Genomic DNA, 25,715 nt, shown 5'->3' with positions numbered 1-25,715 from the left:
TAATGTCTAGTGCTGGCCCTGGATAAGTCTTATATATATGTGGGAATTTATTTATTTGGAACTTGGATAAGCCTTAAGCATGAGCGGGAAATACTTGTATAATAATAAATAACTACAGAAACTGTTTGCACATTTCTTTAGACGATTTTGGTAAGCGGTACTAAAACATCGTTTGCTGCAAAAGAAGTAATTGCAATTGTACTATGTTTTTAAAAGTCAAAATTATCGTCTGTGGCTTGAAAGTTTTGTTTTTATTCAAAATGGCATGGTTCGGAGACTACATTTACGCTCTTTGCAAAGAGAAATGTGCATACTCAGTTATCCAAAAACGATGTGAGAGTCTTGTATAATAATAAATAACTACAGAGACTGTTCGCACATTTTTTAGACGATTTTGGTAAGCGGTAATAAAACATTGTTTGCTGCAAAAGAAGTAATTGCAATTGTACTTATGTTTTTAAAAGTCAAAATTATCGTCTGTGGCTTGAAAGTTTTGCTTTTATTCAAAATGGCGTGGTTCGGAGGCTACATTTACGCTCTTTCCGGAGAGAAATGTGCATACTCCGTTATCCAAAAATGATGTGAGAGTCATGGTTTTGTGATATCTAAAGCGTCGATAGGTAATACCATCAACAAGAAAGGAAAAAAAAAAATGTCAAATTGGAGCCTCAAGTGGGACAAAAATTCCAAACAAGTATCCAAGGAAAAAAAGGGACATCTTTGACTATTGCAAAGGTACGCTGTTTAATGTTAAAAGAAAATCCCTTTAGTCAAAGGGCAGTTGCAAAATCATTAAAATGCTTGGTGTCCACTGTAAACAAAATGATAAACGTTGATTTAAATCTTAAGAAAGCGAAAAAACGCAATGTGCATAGTCTTCTTCCAAAGCATATCGTTCGACGCAGGACACGCTGCAGAATTCTATATGAGAAACACTTATCCAAAGAAAAGTGGAAAACAATTGTCACAATAGATGAAGCATGGGTGCATTTAAATGATTGTAACAAAAAAAGAGCCATTTATTATCATAAAAGGGGAGAAAAAAATGTAAGTACATGGTTCAAAGGATCGAAAGAAAGTTTTTCTACGGGATTCATGACTGTTGCTGGTTTTTCTTATAATGGCAAGGTAAAAATAAAGAGAGTGCAAAAAAATGTCAAGATTAACTCCAAATACTATCAGGAACATATTTTATCACCAATTTTTCTGAATGAAATACCATCACTTTACCCACAGTGCCATCAATCCGTGAGACTCTATCAGGACAAAGCTAGCAGTCACACATCAACATCCACTGTAAATTTCCTAAAACAAATGGAACAAAAAACTGGTATCAAGGCCAAACCCTAAGAGGACTCTGGAAAGCTGTTCGGGAGGAATGAGATAGAATACCTCTTCTGCCACTTCAAAAGGCATTATTATGCTGGAAATTGCAGTGTCGAAAGATAGTTCAGAATAAGGGATGTCAAACAGAACATTTAAAACACAAGAATTTTATGTAATTTAGTTTTGTGAACGCAATATACATCGTCTAAAAAATGTGAACAGCCTCTGTAAACTAACAATAATTCAGGCCTGACTTTGTCAGCATACTATTTAAGCAATACAAAATTTAGCGGAACAATGTTTTTATTTGCCAATCTCTGAATACATCACCAAAAGTGTATAGGGGACACTAGCTAATCTTTATGATGACAGTGAATTTGAAGGTTTTCATATATTGTAAACAAAAAGCAAAATTTTCCAATTAATGGAATTTGTGAAGTAATATGGAGATGATATAAAAAGGATTGCATCAGGGAGTGCATCATGCATGCACTATGATTCACTAATTTTTATAAACTTATTTGAGCTTTTACTTCCTACATACATTAAATGTAACATATAAAGCATACATTAAAGCCCAGATAGTTTACTGCATTATTAGCCCATTTCTGATCCATGCAGCTAAATTTTTACAGCACACAGCTATATATTTCTGCTTGACAATCCAGTAGAAAAATTTAAGGAAATATAGACCAGAATATGACTGTCGTGAAAGAGGTTTTATTTTCTGAGTCGAAACTTTACCGTATCTAAAATCTTCCTATTTGAAGAACATCATATCTATATCTACAATTGATCTATATTTGACAAGGTTAAGTTAAATATTTATTTACAATATGTACAGTTAATTAGTTACTTAATCAACATAGGGAAAATTATACTAATGAAAGACTATGGCTTAATGCGCCATTCCCATCTAACTAACTTTTTACTTCAGGTGAGGGTGCTGCTATTGCTGTATGACATCATATTTTTCTACAATGACAAATTTTAAAATGTTTAATGGTTAACAATAAACTATAAAATTTTATGGGACTTATTACATTTATACCATGAACTACAATAGTAATCAAACATATTATCACAAATAACTTGTCCCACCAGCAGCCGAGTGGTGAGATTGCTGAACCAGATCTGGGCTCATATCCCAGTAAACAGGATAACTGTATGGGAGTTTCTGTCATTTTCTCCATGACATTCCTTCCCTAAGACAAGTTAAGACTAGTCTTCATATACTTTGTCATAATCCAGACAAATTAATAATTGTTATTACAATTAGCCTTTTATTTGTAAAACACCATTAGAATATAGTAACTCTCTCTAGGCAGTCAACTCTATGACAGCCATCTCAGAAAAATAAATAGTGTTCCTGAAAACATAAACACTGCTGTTGAACATCATTCCTTTAAAACAGGCATCTCTTCAAAAGATCAAAATCATCTCCATCTTTGAGGCCTTATCATATTCAAAAACTGGCAATTTTTATCATATTTAAAACAGTACTTTTAAGTCTACTTTCTTAAGAATATATATTTATTAGTTTATTGCATAACTGTTAAATCTTAATCTGAAATGAATAAACTGATCAATTTTTTTTTTTTTTTTTTTTTTCTATTTTCAAAATTTTAAGTATACGAACCCAGGGAAAAAACAGTAATTAAACAAACAGTACTATTGATTGAAGAATTGCACAAGAAGCCATCATGTACAACTTTGTAGGGAAAATTGATTTCAATTAACATTGATCATGGAAGAAAACACGAGAACCCTACGCAGCCAGCTTCTTCTCTGTGATTCGAACTCATGTCCAAGAGCTAGTATTCAGTGATTTCATCTCATGCACTTGGCTGCTAATGGGCACTGGTTAGGAAATTAATTCCTATACAATTGTAAGGTGTATCCTAAATTTTTAACAGTTATCTTTAGTTAATGCTACTTTCCAGTCCTTCCTATTATCAGCTTACAATTTCCTACCGGAATGTGTTTTTAGAACTCTTACTCATTTGCATTAAATGCAAATGAGTAAGAGTGGTATTTAAGTAAGTTCCACTGAGTTCGTAAGAGAGCCAGAGTTTCTGACTAAGCGCCTGTCCGCCTTTTGGCTACATCTCTCTCTCGGCTGTATTTCAGGCCCTTGACAGCTTATTTGATATTTAGGGGCCAACTACTTGGAAATCTTGATAGCTTCAGCTATATCTTTTAATTAAGCATTAGTTAAGTTTTATTTCTTATTACTTTGAATGCAAGCCCAAGTGGAGGCTTTACTATATCCTCTGAGAAAGGAGCCGACTGTTCAATTCTTATTTGGAATAATAAAGGGTAATTAACCCTTCTTGAGTTTTACGTCTCTGTTCCCGAACTCAAGCGATTATCTGTTCACGAGGTTCCCAGACGATTATCCCAAGCGATTATCTGTTCACGAGGTAATTGTTAGATAAAAGGGTGGAACTTTACAAAGTCCAAGATCTGGATTTTTTGGGACATTGAAGACTCTGGATTTGATATTTTTCTGAATCAGTTTCAGTTCATCAGTTTAGATCTAGTAAGATGACATGAAGAAATTATAAAATTAGAGATATGAAATAGTGATTTATGAAATAATGAAACATTTATGATCCTTAAGGGAATCGAAATTTATTCTCCCTCCAGAAAAACCTCACTATATATTTGCTTTATTAAACATTTCTTTCAATGTAAGTAGTCTCATTTGCTTCATTTTTACATGCCAGTTGTAACAAAATTATAAATTAAATAACATTACACACTTATAAATCACAAAAAACATCAAACCACAAAAAGCATCATTTAAGGAGAGGAATCTACCTCCAATGATTTTAATTTATTCATTAACAAACTTCTCAAGGCTAATTAAATTGATAATTTTGAAATTAATCGTACGGGAGTGAAACTTTTTGTGTTTTATTTTTACAATATGTATAACATTGTCCTAAATATAAGTATAGGAACAGGCATAAGAAGTAGAAAGTTAGATTTGTATTTTATACAAAACTAATTTATTTTAAATTTAGAAACAGAAAAACAAGAATCTTTGCTTCATGCAAAACATTTTTGTAACTGGAAGTATATGTCTACACAAATGGTTGCAAAAATAAAGGCTGGGTAAGGACCTTTGTGGACATGACATATATTATACAGCAATTTTACTAAGAGTATTTTTTTTTTAATCTGAAGGAGGTTCATATGAAACACACAGTACTTAAGTTTACATGCATATAAATTACAGTTAGAAAATAAAATGTTTTCTTAATTTTTAGCACTCTGTTTTGTTACATAAAAATGCAAAATACGACAATTAATATTAATAATATGAAAAATTATTTCTCAAATGATACTCATTCTTCATGTCACAAATAGATATAGCTAATTATAAATAAATAATACATTTAATATAATGAGAAGATCAAGATAGTCAATGTTATTTTGCGAATGATTAGTTTTATTAAGTGTAGGGCATTCTGAATAAATCTCGGAGTTTTCAATCAATGGATTTTAGCTCATTTAATATAATGAGAAGAGTTTTAAGGTGAAAAATTAATGCTCAAAAAAAATAAAAAACAAATTGCTGAAAATGAATGTAGAAAGACAGAAAATGGTGCTGATAAAATGCATTTACTCATTCCCAAAACAATTAATGAACATTTTTTGTTCATTTTTGAATATATAATAATACAAGCTATAATATTTAAGTGACCATCTTTAGGGAATAAGCATAACATTTACGGTGTTTTAAGAAGGCTGTCCAGGATAATGCTCTCTATTTCAATGATTTGGAAAACAAGTCACTGGTATTTTCAACTGAAAACACCCTTGTATATTTAGAGAAACTCCGTTATATATCAGCAGAAACTAACATATCCTGTAAGAACACAGAAAAGAAAGCTGCAAAGTCTTTCACATCCAGATTGTTCCTCAAATTTAATTCAAGTCTGGCTTTGGCAAATTGATCAAACTTCCTTCTCTAAGTTCTCAACTTCTTCCATTTTGCTCTTCAATTACTTGAAGCCATACATCATGTAAAGTTCTAATTCTAGATTATTGATATTAAGCATTTGTTAACAATCTTTGAAGGCTGCTATGTCTGTTTAATCTAGAGCAGATATGAAACATTTAATTTGTTAAAATTATTGCAGAAAACTGTTCTTTAGATTCAAGTATCACACCTGATATTCACTTGGTATTATAAATGGGAATTCTTGTAAATGGAATGCAATAACTTTTCAGTATGAAACATTATCAATGAAAGCCTTTCTAAGAATCTTCTTCAAGGTAACAATATAGTCGTCTACTTTACTGTATTCTTTTCAGATACATGTTTTGACTCAGAATTATAACTTTGTTTAATATCCGATTTATTTTCACTTCACAGAAACAGAGATTAATGAGATGATTTGTAAGTGTAATATAATGATCAAATGATTGATAGATCTGAATGATGAATAACATCCAATGTTTTCTGTAGCATAAATTAAATACTGCATAGCTAGAATTATAATTTCAGAATTTTTCCAAACACAACATCCCCCCCCCAAAAAAAAATTGGGTTGCCAGATTCATAGATCTAACTAAATTGCAGAACAAATGATTAAATACTATCAAATGGGAAATGCTAAACTTAATAGCCTCACACCTTTTGTCAACGACCTTTTTGAGTTACCTTTACAAGTTCTGGAACTTTCTTATCACTAGATTCTGTTTCTAGGGTAGCTTTGGTTTCCTGAGGTATTTTGTTGTTGTCAACAGAAGTAAGTTCCAAAGGATAAATTTGTCGAAGGGATCAATGATTTCACCATTGGCTACTTGTAGTTTTGTGACATGTCCAATATTGTCTTTGCCAGGGAACAAATGAATAAGCTGTGCTAAAGGCCAATTTAGCACAATTTCTCCAGAAGAAATTGTCTTTCTTTGTGAAGATGGCTTGGAACTTCTTACCAATTCTTCAAAATATTCTTTATAGAAACATTTTCATAGATTTAACAAAAATATAACTGGATTCATTCATGAGATTTTTGCTGCAAAATCTTTGAAGTTAAAATGCGTTCCTTTAATGTACTTCACTACAGCAAAAATTAAGTTTGATGTGTCAAAACACTAGGGCTGCAAAAAGAACAGGGAGAAAAGAATTATTATTCAGTATGGATCATACTAATCATTGTGGTTGTAGTAGGAAATGAAGACGTATTTCCTCTAGCAAGGTTTCCCATACTATCACAAAAATTACTGCAGCTACAACAAAGTCATAAAATGGAAAGAGAAAAGTGCTGAATCTACACAAAAAGGTGCAATAAAGTTATGCCTAGTTTTCTTTATTTCATACCTTAAACTGTAGCTTTCCAAAAGAAACTGAATAAAACAGAGCTTTTCGAAGAAATTGCAACTTAATATAATTTTCTCTAATGAACATATAATAAGTGAATATCATTATCCCTTTGAAGCTTATATTGCTGTAATTAAGGCTAGATTAATCATTCAACAATAAAAGCATGTGCTTCGGGCATCACAAAAACAGAGCACCACAAAAAGGTTTTCAGGTATTTCAGAAAAGGGGGGCACCAAAAAAAAAAAATTCCCATTGCCGATTTTATTGCATGGTATAGATAAACCAAAACCAAGAGAGAGAGAAAAGCAATGAAGAAAAAACTAACGTATGGGGGGGGACACCAAAATCTTTTACATGCTTACAGCCTCTTAATCCAGCTCTGGCTGTGAAGTTATTAATTCTTTCACTGTCTGCTATTCAAAGTATTCTGACAGTGTATCTCTGTTTTAATTTGTAGGTGTAACAACTTAATAGGGTAACAGAGATTTAAATTCTAGAAAATCTAGATATTAATTTTCGGGGTCCCAATTTAGTTTCCAAATTAGAAAGGAATGATTGAGCACTGAAACATTTAGAAAATGGTGATAAATTTGGACATTCATTCATCTAAATGGCCTTAAAAACTAGCAAAAAAGTGGTAACATTTCAGGTTTTTGTTCCAGACACTAAATAAAGCTTTTTTATTAGCCAGTACCTCAGATTAGCTTGTCCTATGGGGTTTGTTTCCAAAAATACATAAGTGACATGAAGACCTTAGATTTATTAGATTATGGCAAAGCACACTAGCTTATAATACATAAATTTTTCATATTCACATAACTCATATGAAAAAACACCAGAATTAATGGAACTACAGACCATCTAAGATAATAATAGTAATAAATCCAGATAAATGGGTTAGTTTTCAAAATTTGTCAAATATAAATTTACTGCAGTACAAAAGAAAGAATTTTATTTTTTTATATATTATACAATAGATATCATACAATTTTTTTATTTCCCATACAATAGAGATTCTATAACTGCAAAATGTATTTTTTCAAAAAATATTAAACAATATTTGTGTTTTATTTGCTTAAACATGCAAACTACTTTTATACAAAAATAATACTTTTTTTTTTATTATTTACATAGGCCCTAAAAGTAAGTATGTGATTTTTTTTTTTTTTCATTTTCACAACACTAAAATTAAATGAAGAAATTATCTTTTAATTGCATGATGTAGCTCAGAAAGATATATTACTGGTATGTTACTAGTGTAGTATGAAAGGGGAGAAACAACCAAATTAAGATGTTTCACTACAATCCATAAAGTTTTACACTAATCTTTTTTGTCATTTCTTTTACAGAAAGGAAGAATCCTTAAATCTAGATCTGAAAATTCATGACTATCTGACTCTGTTTCAATAAAAATTTAATATGGTCATAAAGTTGTGCCGTGCATTTATCAGATAAAACACAGGAACAGAATTTAATTTACCATAGAATGCAATGTCCAGATAAACCAAAACCAACAGAGAGAGAGAAGGAATGAAGAAAAAACTGCCATAAACATATGTAGGGGCAACAAAATCTAAATCGCATCAGATTTATGATATTATTTTGAAAGGCAAAGTAGGCCATATTGCTTAACCCAGTAGTCTTCAAACCAGAGAAACTTTTTGGGGAGGTTTGCAAGTTGCTGAAAAACTGCATAATGGGACCAAGCATATTGTAAAATACATACTCCTGAGAATCTGGATTTACAATACAGCCTCAGCATCTAAAATGGGGTCATGATCCGAAAAATCTGGGAACCACTGACTTAACCCACTAAAGTAATGCATCTCCATAAGTTACAATTTTACTTAGAAATTGTTTTCATGTTATACACAGAAATATACTCCCCAACACTCCCCCCCCCAAAAAAAGAAGAAGAAGATCAACTTACACCTGCATGAGCAGCATTAGAATACAGTAAGCATGAATTATTATCAGAGAACTCGAGATCATCTGGTTGCTGCTGACTTAAAACAGCTAAATCCCAAAGTTTTAGGGTTCCATCTCGGCCCCCTGATGCACATATCTGACCATTCTAAAACAAATGGAAACAAACAGCAAATAAATTGTATAATCAAATGATAAATAAATAAACAAATGAATAAACGGCTGAAAATCAGTAAGAAAACTGTTATATGAAAAGTTTATTAAAAAATTATAATAAAAATTAAAGCTTTAACTTACATTCTTAATATATTTAAAATATGAAAGAACTGTTAACTTATAAGAAATATTAATTATTAAAACAAAAATGAAACAAATGTTTATCACTTTTATGCTAGTCATTTCAAATGTTGTTCATACAACTGCATAACAGAAAATTCACAGTATATCAAATACGTATATTTTTCAGTCCTACTGGCCCTTTAAAATTTACATCAACATAATAAATAACCTGAATATACACAGTCCAGTCACATTAATGTGACCACCACGTACTTTCCATGTCAGAGTTAAATAACCAATCACAGAAGGCAGGTGGCAGCACAGTGCAGTTGAGCGTATATAAAGGGTGTGTGAGGGCTTTGGAAAACATTTCAATCGTTGGCGTAATGCAGAAACGAAGCGATTTATCCGACTTCCAAAAGGGCATGATCATTGGCTTTCGGGCCAAGGGTGGAAGCATTTCCGAAACGGCTGAGTTTGTGAACTGTTCGCGTGCCGCCGTGGTAAAAGTGTACCGTGCATGGCAAAATGGGACTGTCCAAAATCAGCGACGTGGCAAATGTGGTGCACCACGGGCCATAGATGACAGAGGCGAACGACGGTTGCGGAGATGCGTTCGGGCAGATAGACGGGCTACCGTTGAGCAACTGACCACCAAAATGAACCAAGGGGCTACCAAAAGTGTCTCCCAAAGTACTATTCAGCGAACATTGCTGCGTCTGGGCCTCCGAAGCAGACGCCTGGTTCGTGCACCTATGCTGACTGCTGTTCATCGACGGCGAAGGCTAGAATTTGCACGCCAGTACAGCAGCTGGACGTCCACTGAGTGGCGACAGGTTGCGTTTTCGGATGAATCGCGTTTTATGCTCCATCGGACAGATGGATGTTGGCGTATAAGGCGTGAAACCTCTGAAAGGAACCACCCTGCAACCATTGCCGGAACGGTCCAAGCTGGAGGCGGGAGCATTATGGTCTGGGGAATATTTTCCTGGCATTCTCTAGGTTCACTGATCATTGTGGAAGGCACAATGGATCAATACAAGTACGCATCTGTCCTTGCGGACCATGTTCACCCCTACATGCGCATTGTTTTTCCTCAGGATGATGGCATCTTCCAGCAGGACAATGCGAGGTGCCATACAGCTGCCAGTGTACGTGCGTGGTTCGAAGAGCACCAGGATGAGTTTACCATCCTCCCCTGGCCAGCAAACTCACCTGACTTAAACCCAATCGAGCATCTGTGGGACCATCTCAATCGAGTTGTTCGCGCCATGGATCCTCAACCGCGCGGTAATTGCCCGCAGCTGGCCACGGCATTAGAGTCGGCATGGCTCAACATCCCAGAGAACACCTTCAGGGACCTATGTGACTCTCTTCCTGCACGTCTCGCAGCAGTCCGCTCTGCGAAAGGTGGTTATTCTGGCTTTTGACAGATGGTCACATTAATGTGACTGGACTGTGTATAACACTTATCTTAAAGAAAACACGTATCTCAAAAATAAATATTCTTTTCAATAAATAAAAGCTTTTCAAACACAGTATTGAACTGAATGTATAGGTAAAAGTTGGGCGAGAAACAGAATTTCACCACTGGCGATATAGGTATAGTCCCACTGAAATTTTGAGGGTTTGAACATCCAGGAGGAGTCTGAGGGTCTCCCGCTCTTTTTATCTACCAACAACCTCTCAAGAGAACTTTCAGCCTGCCGTGTATTTTGAGTGCCCCCTTGCCACAAAAACACCACAAATTTACAAGCACCCATGCCTTGTCTGGGATTCAAACCTGAGCCCCTCGATATAGCAATTGGTGATATTAACCACTATAACGGCTGATGTAAATGCTAATGTAAGATGACTTCTTTTTCTCTTAAAATATTCTAAAAAATCTTACCTGTCTCAGTAGTAATAATAAACTTATACTGATTAGTACAGCTATACCTACCAATTGCTAAAATTTGCAAAGTTTCCCATATCAGTTGTAACTACTACCCAATTTTATCGCAATGTTATTGATTATGTAAATGAATAAATAAAAACACAGAAATGCAAGAATTGCAAAATGCACTATACAGTCAAAAGTCTTTAATGGACTCGTCGGGACTTCGGCGATTCCATATTATCGGTTTTTCCGAATTATAGATCATCAGTTTAAATCTGTTAAGATGGCATGCAAAATTATAAAATTAAAAATATGAAACTGTAATTTATGAAATAAGGAGCAATTATGATCTAAAGGGTATCAAAATTCACAAAAAAAAAAAAAAAAAAAAAAAAAAAAAAAAAAGCTTAATTTTGATTTGTTTATTAAACATTTTTTGCAACGCGCGCATGCATAAAGCATACATTACACATAGTCGAAATTAGAAAATTGCAACCAAAAAACTATTTGATGTGTATTCGTGATATTTATAATGACGAAGAATTTGATTTAAATCATATCAAAGACGGAGTACATCGAGATGAAATACTACATTTAGTAAGAAATTATAAGCCGAATAAAATAAAAACATCTGCCGTGAAGATAAGGATAGTGCTGACAGATCAACTTCCAGTTCATTTCACGCCGCGACATTCCCCCCTACCCCCGTAGAGCAGCGTGAAAGTGATAAACAGATTTCGGAATGGTGAGAGAAACAAAGGATCCATTTATCCATTTTTGCCTTTATTCATTTTTTGCAGCAATTACACTTTTTATTTCATGGACATCGAAACATGCTTTCACTTTGTAGATCCTTTGGCAGCTCCAGAATCGGAAATTCTATTTGACATAATCGAAAGTTCAAGCTTACTTTTATAGTATTGCTCTTACAGTCTGCAAAAAATAATAAGCCGGATCAAATTCGAAAATTAAGGAACAACGCAATCATCAACATTAACTGAAATAGATAATTAGATAATTTTAGCTTAGCTTATACCGTCCGTTATACATTAAATGCGCATGCGTAAACATTTTATGCGCATGCGTAAAGGTATTATGTGCATGCATAAATGCATATATGCACTTACGCATGCGCAGAAAGTTTGTAGCTTTGAGGTCCGGATTATAGATTATTCCGGATTAAAGATTTTTGACTGTATATATTTACAGATAAGTTTGGTTAATTAGCTTATTATACAGTTGACACTGGGTCACAAGTACATACATATATTATCTCATATTTGGAGTGCTTTTCATATTATTTACATAACTGCTACAAACACCTAAAATTTCTGAATTTTAACTATTAAAGGCAAAATAGTGCAAATATACTTGAAATCCAAGATCTTAAACTTTTGTTTTTGAATTTTTAAAATAATAATGCAGTTTATTTTCTTTTTGTATTTTATTTTACCACTATGTATTATTATTTAAATAAATTAATTAATTTTGCGGGGAATTTCTTTTTTAACTTACAGCAGTTTCAATATGCAGAGACTTATTTAACTTAGGAAGCTTTTAATGAAATGAGTAAAAAAAATGTTCTCTACTTGCTAATAGTTTTTTGCCTTTTAGTTTTAGTTTTAACTTCATCAAAATTTACTAGTACTATATATATATATATAAACTTTTAAAGCTAAATTAACAAAACTCACCTCCAACAACTGTACAACATTAACTGACCCAAAATGAGCATCACTTAAGTGGTATCTTTTCATACTTTCGCCTGAATTTTTCCAAAGGTGATAATGCTCTTCTCTAGAAATACATGCTTCTTTCCAGTCAAAACTGCTGTCAGCTTATCAATAAACAAATGAATAAAAACAGTAATTATGCAAATGAACTATTTTTGATAAATGGTTTCTTTCTGACTATCCGCACCCCTAAAAAGTATTCCCGAGGTAATGAATGCACTTATGCCACCAAAAGAAGCAATCCATGATGCCAAATGTATTTAATGTGGCAACCGAGATAGACATGTGCACATCATGCCCAGTTTTCCACTTTCAATTTGATCTTTTCTGATTATCATTTGTTTTTGCACCAAGTGTTTGTCTTTCTTGTAAGGTAGGGGTCTTCAACCAGTGGCCCACTGAAGGCATTTTAATGGCCCCACATTTCAATTGGAAGAAAAATTGAAGAATTTTAAGAAATTTTGATTTCAAGAAAAATTGCCTTGTCAGCTTCTTGTAGTTAAAAAAAGACATTTTTTTTTCTCTTATTCTTGGTATATAAAACATTTTATTGACATGCCTGATATCATTTGAGATAAAATTTTCTGAAAATGATGAATGTTAGGCAGTTTGCCTCATTTGCAGCATCAGTGTAGCTGTGATTAGGGAATACAACATTAAGAGACATTATAATACTAAGCACAGTGAGAAATATTCTGCATTGGAAGGTCACTTTCAAAGTGATAAGGTGAGTGAATTAAAATCAAAACTAAATTTTCAGCAGACTTTCTTCACCACAGCGAATGAAAAATATGAAAATAGTGTTAGTTACATGATTGCAGAAAAAATTGCTAAAAACCCTTTGCTTATGGAGAATTTGCAAAACTTTGTCTTCAGAGTGCAGTTGATGTGCTTTGTCTATCACAGGCTCAGATCATATTGAATATTAGCTTGTCTGGTTTGACGGTAGCAAGGTGCATAGAGGATCTCGCAACAGGCATATTCACGAAGTTAAAATCCAAATGCAAAAAATTTGAGTTTTATTCTGTAACAATGGATGAATCAACAGATACTACATAAGCCGCCATTTTTATTCGTAGCGTTGATAGAGATTTCACAATTGTAAAGGAATTAGCCAGTTGCACTTAAAGGTACAACATGAGGAACAGATTTGTATTAGAGTCTGACACAAACTTTGGATAAATGTAATGTTGATTTCAGTAATATATCTGCTATAACCACGGATGGTGCTAAATCTATGACTGGAGAGAAAATAGAAGTAACAACATTACTCAAATCTGATGTAAAGGAAAGTGTAAATAATACTATGATGACTTTTCACTACATAATCTACCAAGAAAATTTGTACAAGAAGTCCTTCTCAAACTTTGAACATGTGATGAATGTTGTTGTAAAAGTGGTTACCGTATTTGACGGCATATAAGACGCACCCTTATTTAGACGGCCACACACAAGGAAAAAAAAGTTTCAATAGCGTGGTTTCTTTTAGTTCTCACATTTCGTAAAAGCCAAATAAACAATTATTGAATGCAATTACCTTCACATATAAGACGCAGGTAACTTTTTTGAGACCAAATTTAGGAAAAAAAGTGCGTCTTATATGCCGTCAAATACGGTAATTTCATTCAGTCTAAAGGACTTAACCACAGGCAATTTCAACAGTTTCTTGAGTGATTTGAAAGCTGAATATGATGACATTGCTGAATATGGTGTTGAAGCTGAATGTGGTTATTATGCAGAAGTATGCTAGTTGAGCCGAGGAAAGATGCTTCAGCGCCTGTTTTCTTTGAAGAGTGAAGTTCAACAATTCATGGAATCTAAAGGGAAATCTATTCACGAGTTCAGTGATGACTTGAGAGACTTTGCATTTCTTGCCGATATTACAGGTCATCTCAATGATTTGAACTACCGCTTACTGGGAAAAGATCTACTTGTTCATAATCTTTATTACTTTGTGAAAGCTTTTGAGACAAAATTAATCCTGTGGGAAAGTCAGTTGCTAAACAAAAATTCCACTCACTTTTACAAAATCGATGGAGTGCGTGAAGAACTCTATAACATGGAATTCAAATAATTATGCACAATGCATTTCAAATTTGAAAGAGGAATTCAAAATCCGATTTTGGTGAAAATGAAATTCTTATCCGAATGTTCTCCTTGCCATTTTCAGTAGATATTGGAAGTGTTCCACCTGAACTTCAATTAGAATTTATAGATTTACAGTGTGACTGCAGTAAAATGCAAGTTTCTTGAAAATCTTACATTAATTTATTTTTATTCGAAGTGCGTGAGGAAAGACAAGTATCCAGGAATTCGTAAACATGCACTCTTCATGTCTTTAATCTTTGGCAGTACCTACATATGCGAACAGCTTTTTAGTAAAATGAAAATCCTAAAATCAAAAACAAGAACACGGCTGACAGACTGTTTGGAGGAAAATTTACAAATTGCAACAACACAGATTAAATCAGATATTGAAACTTTAATCAAGCAAAAGCAATGTCAAATTTCACATTAAAACTAAAGTAACTACCATTTCCTGCCAGTAATTTAAGTTTTTTTTCTTTTTTTATTGTAAATGCATTTTGTAACATCATTCTGTACAATCATCTTTATGCTTTTTTCATAGTTAAAAAAAGCTGCAAAACATTTTAATTCGATTTCTATTTGACTTTTTGGAACCAATGTATATATATACAAATCTGTAACACTATCTCTCTGCCTAAAATCAATTGTAGTCTTGCAAAACAAACCTCCCTTTTTTTTTATAAATTTTTTGATTAGACTATTTTTTGACAGACACGTGGCCCGCTGATCTTTGTGAATTTATTGATGTGGCCCTTGGGCGTGAAAGGTTGAAGACACACACACACACACACACACACACACAAAAAAAAAAAAAAATTACACAAAAAGTTCCTGAAAAAGGTGTTTTTTGTCTTAAAATTCTTTGTGCACTGTCATTTTCAAAATGCTGTTGCCTTTTGAAAATTAACGTGGCAAAAAATCAACCACCAATTCGTTGCCGGCTTTTCGGGGGAAGGAGGATTAATCAGAAAGTACCCATAAAATTTTTATGGCATCTCAAAAAGAAATTTAAAAATATAAAAGCCTCTTAAAAGTAAAACAAAGAGGATTAAAAAAAAAACCATAACTAACAAAGTAATCAATATACTGCCATTACAGAAATTAGAAATAAAATAGTGCTTTTCTCATACAAGATTAGATATAAAGTTTTTCATGTAGATGTGACATTTTAAACTTTATATTTAATCACACTATAAGTTATTTATTTGCTTCAAGTTAACTAAGAAATTCATATACAATACAATAAATCTTGAAATATATGTCCAAGCATATAAATCCTCCAAAATAGTAAAATAGTCCATGTTTGCCTATCAAAATAGTTTAAAAAGCAGGAGTTATTTCATTTAAAAAACAAATTAATATGCATAACAAATACCCAGCAAACATCAAATTTTACTTATAGCAAAGACTTGACTAAAGGTAAAGTTTTGATATCTTGTATATAGCAGAAATGACAGTGGATATCAGAAATATTACAGTTTTTGTTTCGCACCAAAAAACTGATAAAACTAGGTTATTAGAATATGGCACAGCACCTGATGGCTATCGACCTAAGGGTAGGGATGCCTTTGTGGTACACATTTTAAGAAAAAGTAGCTCCTGGGGAAAAGCAGAAAAAACATCCAAGCAATCAGATTGTCCTCCTAGATTTTAACTCAGGTTGAACTATCAGCATTCAGTGATTTTAATCATTCAACCACTGAGGTGAGATATTAATAAGGTCTCAAAGTTTATGGTACAGTAAGATCCCACAAACTCGACTCCCTATATATCGACATTCTGTATAACTCGACAACATTTTAGGAATTTTTCTTAAGATATCTCTTGCCCAAACAGAGCAAATACAACATATAGTACATATAATTATTATTTATGTGCATGTCTATCTTGTTCTGTTCAAAGATTTGAGTGTTCTTTTCTGTAATTTTTGCCATTTTCGCATTGTGCTATTAATTCTTGGAACTGCTTAACAAATTTCAAGATATGTTGTACTACTTAACAGCTCTGTTTGCATCTTTCGAAGATATGAAGAAAGTGACGTAGCAGCTGGCCACTGGCTCACATTCCCTTCTATTGTTGCAAAACATTAGAAGACTTGTCTGAAGTTTAGTGACTGCATCTTATTGCATACTAAACTCACACCAGTTCATTGCGGGTATCATTCCTCAGTTCACATCCAGGCATATAAGTGTTAACATATTTTTTGGAACTTTTGATATTCTGTGAAGTGAAAATGTCATTCAAAAAGAAAAGAAACTAGCATGACAATCGAAATGAAACTAGATGCCTCAATGAGACTAGATAAAGGGGAAAGTGTAAACAAAATTACCATGGATTTAGGTCTTGAACAGACTACTTTGATAGGGTGGAAAAATAAGAGGTCTGAAATTGAATCTTGGTGTGTGAAAAGAGCATGTAAGGATAGTTTAAAGGAAAGAGAAGGTATGAAGGGTGGTAAATGTGAAAAACAGCGTGAGGTGCTTTATTTATGGTTCAGGCAGCAAGGGGAACACCCATTTCAGGACAAATTTTACAAGAGAAAGCCCTAAAATTTTATGATGAATTTTGAGAAGGAGAGCCTGGATTTACTCCTAGTGCTGGCTGGCTCGACAAATGTCATTGACAGTTAAACATTTGTGGGGAAAAGCTATCTGCTAACTTGGGAAATGCTGCAATATTCAAGGATAATTTTCACAAACTAATTGAAAAGGTGGGTATATCTGGAGATCTAATTTATAATTGTGATGAGATGTGGCATCCAGAGAAGAAATATCAGCACTCGGCTACAAAAGAAGCAAGGAGAGAGTTACAATCTTGGGATTCAGCATTCAAGCAGCACTTAAGTTTTTCTACTCAATTTTCTTAGGGTATTTGTAGAACTTGACATAAAAAAACTACATTAATTTAACTGTATCCTGTACTTTTCCACGTCCAATATTGTGTTACAAATGTCTACAGTATTTTATAGTTAAATATTAAGAGTTCTGAAAAACCCACTCCTTATTCTATAAAATTCCACTTTTCAGAAACTCCTCAATCTCTCAGTACATATTATGCTGAGTCTGCAGGACTCTAATGTATCTAGAAAAAGTTAATAGTTTCAAATTTTGTCAGCATTATTGTCATAATATAAAATATACACCTCTAAAGTTCTATTGGTACTAGCTCCTGGAATTCTACTATCACCTGGATACAAAAAGACCTATTTAAAAACTGTAGTGTGTCCACATTTTGTTACCAAAAATGTCCTTACCTAGCCTTTATTTTCAAAGCCACTGATTGCAAACATATACTTCCAGTTATAAAAATGTTTAAAATGATACAAATATATGTTCTTACAATTTTAAATTTATGAAATAAATTCTGTAAAAAATACAAAATCTTAACTTTATGTTTCTCTGTCCCTTACTTACAGGAAAATGTTGTACTCATTATGAAAAATAAAATAAAACAAGCATGATTTCTGTACAACAAAAATTGATCAAGATATTGACCTCAGATTTTAATATAAAATATTAAAATTTCAGGTCATATTTAAAGGCTGTACACAAATGGGAGAATGAAATGTTTGCCTTTGTAAGTAATTAAAGATAAAATATCAGTTTAGAAAATGATTACTGAAATTAAGAGATTAATTGATATGCATATCTATGCAAATAATTGAGAAAACAACTGATCATTATATACGTATATGTAATGATATTTTTAAATCGACTGATTAAATTAAATTCTAACCATATTGCTTAATAATGTGTTGGCGATTCTTTACCTAAATTGCATCCCTGTTCCTAAATTTTGGCGAAATCCTTTCTTCATTATATAGTAACCTGTTGGCGCCCGCCAAATCGCCAAACTCATAAATTTGTCATATTACATAAAGTCCTTATGAACACGCCTGATGAGGAGATAGCGTCACCTCATGATTTAAATTAATATCGCTGATTGGATGAGCACCATGATGCACACATATCTATAAATAGGGCTTCTCTCTCAAGGTACAGGAGGAACGCTTGTGAGATGGATGCTAAAATAAACGTATCACTTTATATTCGAAAATTTGTCTCATTCCTGTTGCCCCGGCTGCACAACATAAATAATGTATGAGATTCTACATTTCATATATATATTTATACATATATCATTACAGATATAAAATATATGTAAATAAGTTTTATAATTTAGTAATAGCCTCTTAATTCATTTTTAATTTGGGTATTGTTCGAGACGCTGTTGCTTGATTTACCTACTTATATTTTTCGGACTAAATGCGTTATGTAATGGCATTTTGTCCACCGTAAATAAATGAAAATGTTTAATTGCACTGAAAGCACAGAACATTATAATCAATTTTTGTCCACTTCACAAAAGGAAATTCTTTTTCCATATCATAATTAAATTTACAACTTCTTTTCTTGCCTGCCATTTGAAAGAAATAATAATAAAAACAATTTAATGTATACAATTTGAATTATTGTGCTAAGTTAAAACTATTATACTTTTGTAAAGTACTCTGTTTTTTTAGCCTCTAAAAACAACTCTAAATATCAATTAAACCAGCAGCACGTGTTTTAACTGATGACATAATCTTTCAATTCCTATGACCTTCAAATATATACATTTGAAGGTCATGGGAATTGGAGGATCAATATCTTGATGTCAGGAGCCCATGAGCTATGCGGCTGGTTGTTTGAGTCAGGTGAGAGGCAAATGTCAATGAATATATGTACATAGTCCAAGAGCTCGTGAGAGAACGAAGAGTCGTTAACCTATCCTATCATTCAGCGGTTTCCTAAGATAATGCTTCCTGACCATATCACCACACACATATACTATGTCGTAAGTGCAGATGTGGTACTACATAAAGAGAAACGTATTAGTCAAGCTTAATGATTTATTACTGCCACAAGGTTGATATGCTGTGGCAGGGACAGAGGACAGGGAAAAGTGGACGGAGCACCAGAACTTCGTCAGTGACTTTTACAGGTGTTGCTCCGCCGCACTACTGTACCCCGTTGGGCTTTTAGTTGGCCCGCATCGGATGCTAGTCTACCAAGACATTTACATAGTAATTTTACATTAATATTAGACTTACGTATTGAATATACAATTACAAAGACATAGTATACAATTATTGCAAAGAAATTAACCTATTAACAAAAGTTGGATTATGGCAGATTGAAATAACATAATGACTTCGAACATACATACAAACTTTCATTGTACATTGTACTTCATACAAACAATATATTTACATTAGTATATCTAGTTACATCGAATTAAAATAAACATCATTTTAAGGAGCTAATTGAAGGATTTTTTTTTTTTTCTTTTTTTTGGGCACTTTATCACACTTAGTTGAATTACTAAGGCGAATTCTCTTATTAATACATTTCCTTTCATTTTTTTTAACTTGTTACACACAAATGCATCAGCACTGAAATCTTACATTATTATTTTTGTAAATTAATGTATCATAAATACAGAAAATATACATTAGAAAATCACATAATACTTACATTAACACTAATATATCTAATAGAGTCATATATTATTTATATTATTTTTTAATTAATGATTTAATTATTACATTAATACAGTCCAAATTCTTAATGTAACTATTTTATAAAAACTGTTTATACCATATTTAGCCTGTTTCAGACACTTGCAATATTTCTGAAATCTTGCATTATTTTTGCAAGTTGTAGAATAAGAGGTATTTATACAGATGTGATAGCATCTTGACATATGTCTTCTCTTTTATATGCAAAAAGTTTCTTCATAATCAAGGAAACCTTTTGTTGTAATTGAGGTATCGTTAGCATGCATTTAATGTACTCAGGCGTAATTTGTGACCTTCCTTTGCAGTGTAGCTCTTTTGTGAGCTGGCACTTGAAAACATAGTGTTCTGGGTCTCCCTTTTCCCCACATACGCACTTGTCTGAATCGCTCAAATTTCGTGCAAAGTAGTACGTGGGGAAAGGACCATGTCCAGATAAGAATATGTTGATGAAGAAGTTATAAGAGATTGGATCATATGTGGGTTTCTTGTAGAAGTTGAAAAGCCTTCTACCTACTTCTGCATTTTCCCATTCAGTTTGCCATTTTTTTAATGTAATTTTTTTCAACATATGTTTCACATACGATTTAGGGAATGGGACATTGATTGGAGGTAGAGATGGGTCTTGAGCTGCATTTTTAGCAAGCGCGTCTGCCCTTTCATTTTGGGCTTGTCCAGCATGCGCTTTTACCCACTTTATTTTTATAGATGTTCTCTTGCGCTGTGATAATAAATCGTAGATATCTTGCACTATTGATGATTTGTTTCTTGCATCATCGACAGCTTTAATTGCCGCTTGGCTATCACTGTAGATGGTAACATATGTTAGATGCTTTTGATGAGACCACAGAATAGCGTGTTTTATGGCTGAAAGCTCAGCTTGGAAAACGCTGTTGTTGTTCCTTAGGTGTCCTTTCCATTCTGTTGTTTCTTGTTCTGAGAGGAGTGCAAAGAATGCGCATCCTACTTCTTCGTTTAACTTTGAACCATCTGTGTACACGACTGGAAATGAAGGTACACTGAGGGTGTCTTCTTTTGTAGATATTCTGAGTTTTGCATGTACTGCAGGGTGTCTTAGGTAAGGATTTCGTGGCTGTTCAAAATCAAGAGGGCACAGGTTTTGATCTTCTACCTCTATGTTTTTCTTGAGGTGGAATAACGTGGCTAAGTCTGCATCTTCTTTTGCTTTCAGGTGGAGGGGTGGGATTCCTGTTAATACACAGAGAGCTGCCGTTGAGGTAGTTCTGTATGCTTTTGCTATTTGTAAGAGGAAGGGGCGTTGGATCGAAGCTAAGAGTCTTTTCTTTTTCACTGTCATAGGGTGAGTCCATGCTGATGCCCCGTAGAGGATTATTTTTTCGATCACGGTATTATAGAGAATGTTTTGCATCCTCGACTTGAGGCCCCACGTTGTGCCTTGCATCCTCGCGAGGGCTCTAGAAATAGTTTGGGTCTTCTTCCGAATTTCCATGAGGTGTGGGATCCAAGAAAACTTTTGATCAATTTTCAATCCAAGAAATTTGATTTCTTTTGAGATCTTGATTCTTCTATTATTGATTTTAATGCAAGGTAGCCTTTGTAGCGATTTGCCCGGTTTTGGAAATAAAATAATATGTGATTTAGACTCTGAAATTATTAGTTTTTGATTGACGCAGAGTGATTGGAATATGGAGAGAGTCTCGTTACTATTCTTTTCTAGTATGTCTCTTGAATGCCCATTTGTTACAAAGGCCACATCGTCGGCAAAGGCGATGAGCTTTGTATGGTCCGGCCACTTGTAGGAGGTGATATAATTGAAGGTGATGTTCCACAGGTCTGCACTTAGACAAGAACCCTGTGGACAGCCCCTCGTTATTCTTCTTTCTACTATACAGTTGTTGCTGATGATTATCGTTGCTCTGTTTGTTAGGAAACTATTCATTAGCTTGAATATGTTCTGAGGGCATTTAATGTTGCGCAAGGCTTCAAGGATACCAGGCCACCACACGGAGTCAAACGCATTTTTGAGATCCATGCAGAGTAGTGCTGTATGGAGAGCTGAAGATTTATTCCTACGGATCTGCTCTTGAAGTTCTACTATCGCATGTGATGTAGATTTGAGAGATCTGAAGCCGTATTGGTTGGGGCTTATGGTTTCGTTTTTCTCTAAGTGGTGGCGTAATCTGCCCGCGATTGCACGTTCCAGAAGTTTACCTATTGCAGGTAAGAGGTTGATTGGTCTGAAGGCTTCCGGATCCGTAGGATCTTTATTATTTTTCTTGAATAGTATTGTTTGTCCCTGTTTGAGACAATTCGGGAAGACATAAAATTTGAGGCAGAGGTTTAGTAGTTTGTGGAACAGAAAAGGCATTGAGTGGTGAATTATCTTAATAATCCTGTTGTCTAATCCGTCAGGTCCCGGAGCTTTATTATTCGGAAGATACTTAATAATTTTTGAAATTTCTTGTGAGTGGAATTCCACATCGTCTGGAGTATTTGGAGCGGTATTATTGTATCTAATATCGGAATGTGAGTGGCCATCATCTTCTGCGTTATCTTTTAGGAAGACAACATCTAGAATATTGTTGAGAATCTTTTCAGTGACATTACCAAGCTGGCTGTTATGTGAGAGTTGATCTCTCGAAAGACCAATATGTGCGGGACTAAAAACTTTACTTGTAGCCATTTTATACAGCTGGCCGTAAGTATCTTTATTACTACAGCAGTAATTCTTCCAGCTGCTTAATTTTGCTTCAGTTATTTTCTTTTTGTAATTTGCCAATTGTTGCTTGTATTTTATCCATATTTCCATTTTCAACCCTTCCGGAGCACTTTTCATTTTTCTACGAAGGGCCCTTGTATGTTGCTTTTCACGTCTTAATTCCTTTGTCCACCAGTTAGTCTTCGTAATCTTGTTGTTGTTGCGGAGTTTAAATGTGTTGGTCGCTGTCTCCTGTATTGTTTTGATAATTGTTTCCATTAAATCATGGACTGCATCGGGTGATGTGCATTTATCTATAAGTTTCTCCGCATACTGAAGACATGTGGAGATTTTTCTTCCAAATTGCCTTGCTTTTTGCTTTGAGATTGAAAATCTTCTTAATTTGAGGTCGGGGATTTCTTCTGATAATTCAAATGAAATGTAGTTATGATCTGAGTGGCTTGGATCATCAAGAACTTTCCATTCTTGTATTTTATTGGAGATACTCAATGTTGACAGTGTCAAGTCCGGCCATCCTTTACCATTTGTTGTTTCAAATGTAGGAGTGTCTGAAGAGAGGTTATGTATATACAGATTGTGTGTAGCAATAAAGTCAGCTAGTGTATGTCCTCTATTATCTGTATTATTGTAATGCCACATTTGATGGTGAGCATTGAAGTCACCTGTAATCACGTGCTGTGATCTTCTGAGATTACTAAAGATATTTTCTAATGTGTGGAGATTCGGCCCCATATCCTCTCGTGGTGAGCAGTAAATGGAAGTAATTAATAGCTGTTCTGATTTACAGTTAATACTTATCGTCATCACATCTCTATGGCTTAATATAATTGTAGGGGACCATTTGGTATTGGTGACTATAATACTGGCACGTGGGTTAACTAGAGGATCCTTTTCAGTAGATTGAAATATTTGCCAGTGAAGGGGAAGGCATCTAACTTCACCTTTTACGCAATACGGCTCAGTAATGCAAATTACATCATGATTGTTATTTTCAATTACTTCACTAAGTTGTTCTGACGCCTTTTTTCCTCTGCCTAAGTTTATTTGAAGAATTCTAAGCTTGTCCTGTGGAGGCGAATTATTGTGTAAAATTGTCATAAACAGTTGAGATTGGGGAATTGAAAGGGCGGCGGTAGTACTTGATGGATTCATGTACAGAAAGGAAAGTTTAAATTAACTTAAAAGAAACTAGGTAGTAAGCTAACTATTCTTCTTGCTTTGATGTGTAAACTGCAGCAGCTTTAATTTTTGAGATTTCCCTCTGATATAATGGGCATTTGGGGGAGAATGCAGCATGTGAAGTATTGATGTAGGTTCCATATGTGCAGTTGAACAGTTTACAGTTGATACAATCCGGTACGTCTTCTTTGCAATTCCTTATGGAGTGAGGTCCGCCACAGGAAGCGCAATAAGTCCTAAATTTGCATGCACTACAAGAATGTGAGAAATCTTGGCATCTGTAGCATCTCCTCACTCCGTAGAATTCTGCGATTGGGAGAATGCTCCAATTAATTATAATTTTCCTACGTTCAATACATTTGGATAGAGTACGAGGGGAGCATTCGAGAACCCACTTAATGGTGTTTGGGTTTTTGCCTTTTGTGTAAGAGAGGTGAAATCTCCTCTTTATCAATCCTTAGTTGGTCAACTAGTTCTTCGAGAACTAATTTTGGTGGTAATGTATTCGGGATATTATTGATTGAGATTTTCGGTTTTTTAACCCTTGGTGATTTTATTTCTATTAAGTTATTTGCTTCTTCGGAAACGTTTATGGCGTTAGTAATCTTGTTGAGTTCTTCCTTTGAAGTGCTGCTGATCGCGATGCCTCCATTCTTAATATTTGCTATATAATCAATATTGGCATTTATTTCTTTGAGGGGAAGGATCTGATTTAGTTTCTCTGTAATATGGCATTTTAGCTCTAGCTTTGGGTATAGCAAAATAGTTGGGTTATTTTTTCTTGGTACCTTTGCTACAGCATCAGCATATGAAATTTTAGGAACATTATTATCCTCTAATAATGACGGCATTGTTTCTGTATTAATTAAGTCTGTGGTGGAATCATCGCACTGACGTGTGACAGCATGGGAGGGATGCGGAATACCTATCGGAAACGGAACGTCGCTTACGTTACTGATCCCATTACTTGTAGCAATATCTCTGAGCTCATCGAGCATCTTTTTAAGCTTTGTGGACATTCCTGGTGGGATGATGCGTTTTCCGCCTCGTCTAGTACTGGCTAGATCTAGACATGCATGATAAAGATTTACGGCTCTTATACGCGGTTCTTGGCGTACTGTTGCTGTTTTTTCCGGTGGTAAAAGCATACTTTCCGAGTTGACGGACACTGGGCTCGAAGGACGTGTAGTTTGAGCCATGCTGGAAGCTGACTATGAGGGAATTACTATTATAAATTGTGAACAGTTATACTGTGATAAGTTGCACACACTCCTGAGAAATGTTGTAGTACAGAGGTAATTGAATGGAAATGCTTTCTATACGTAGAGAGCCAATTTTTTTTTTTTTTTTTTTTGTTTTTACGATGAATAATACCAGTATAAATTACTAATCAGATTAGATGAGTTAAATATAAAATATATAACAAAAAACAAGTACAAACATAATAATAGAATGTTAAGAACAAATAGATTCTATTCAGTGCAATAAATGAAAAAAGTAACTAATATAAGAATGTAACTTATTAAAAACATTGGTAAAATGAAATGAAAAATGTTAGGCCGAATATATATTAAGTCAACTGCGTTATTTAGCACTTAAGAAAATAAGGAATATTAGGCACCTTCATTCATCTCTTTAAACACTAAGCAATTAACTCTGTTTGTTATTAAACTATGCAATGCGTGTGGTATAATTAATCAATTACAGAA

The 25,715-nt window shown here is 33.9% G+C and overlaps 1 protein-coding gene across 2 annotated transcripts in view; it reads right to left on the bottom strand.

The window, feature by feature from the left end:
• The window catches only part of LOC118192171 (F-box/WD repeat-containing protein 9-like), a 51,545-nt gene that overhangs the window by 20,599 nt on the left and 5,231 nt on the right, over positions 1–25,715 (bottom strand). The window contains exons 3-4 of one of the 2 annotated variants that reach the window (XM_035363067.2): positions 12,443–12,585; positions 8,595–8,738 (exon numbers count right to left, since the gene is read on the bottom strand). In XM_035363067.2, coding sequence (XP_035218958.1) covers positions 8,595–8,738; positions 12,443–12,585 — 287 coding nt within the window. The remainder of the gene's footprint in view (positions 1–8,594; positions 8,739–12,442; positions 12,586–25,715) is intronic. The other variant, XM_085812380.1, reaches the window with a different exon arrangement.

The sequence above is a fragment of the Stegodyphus dumicola genome, chromosome 1 (genome assembly GCF_044657685.1).
Source record: "Stegodyphus dumicola isolate Sdum_Otavi_A_Nest chromosome 1, ASM4465768v1".
Classification (NCBI taxonomy): domain Eukaryota; kingdom Metazoa; phylum Arthropoda; class Arachnida; order Araneae; family Eresidae; genus Stegodyphus; species Stegodyphus dumicola.
Note: the sequence above shows the minus strand (reverse complement) of the source record. Positions and strands in the feature narration are given on the sequence as shown.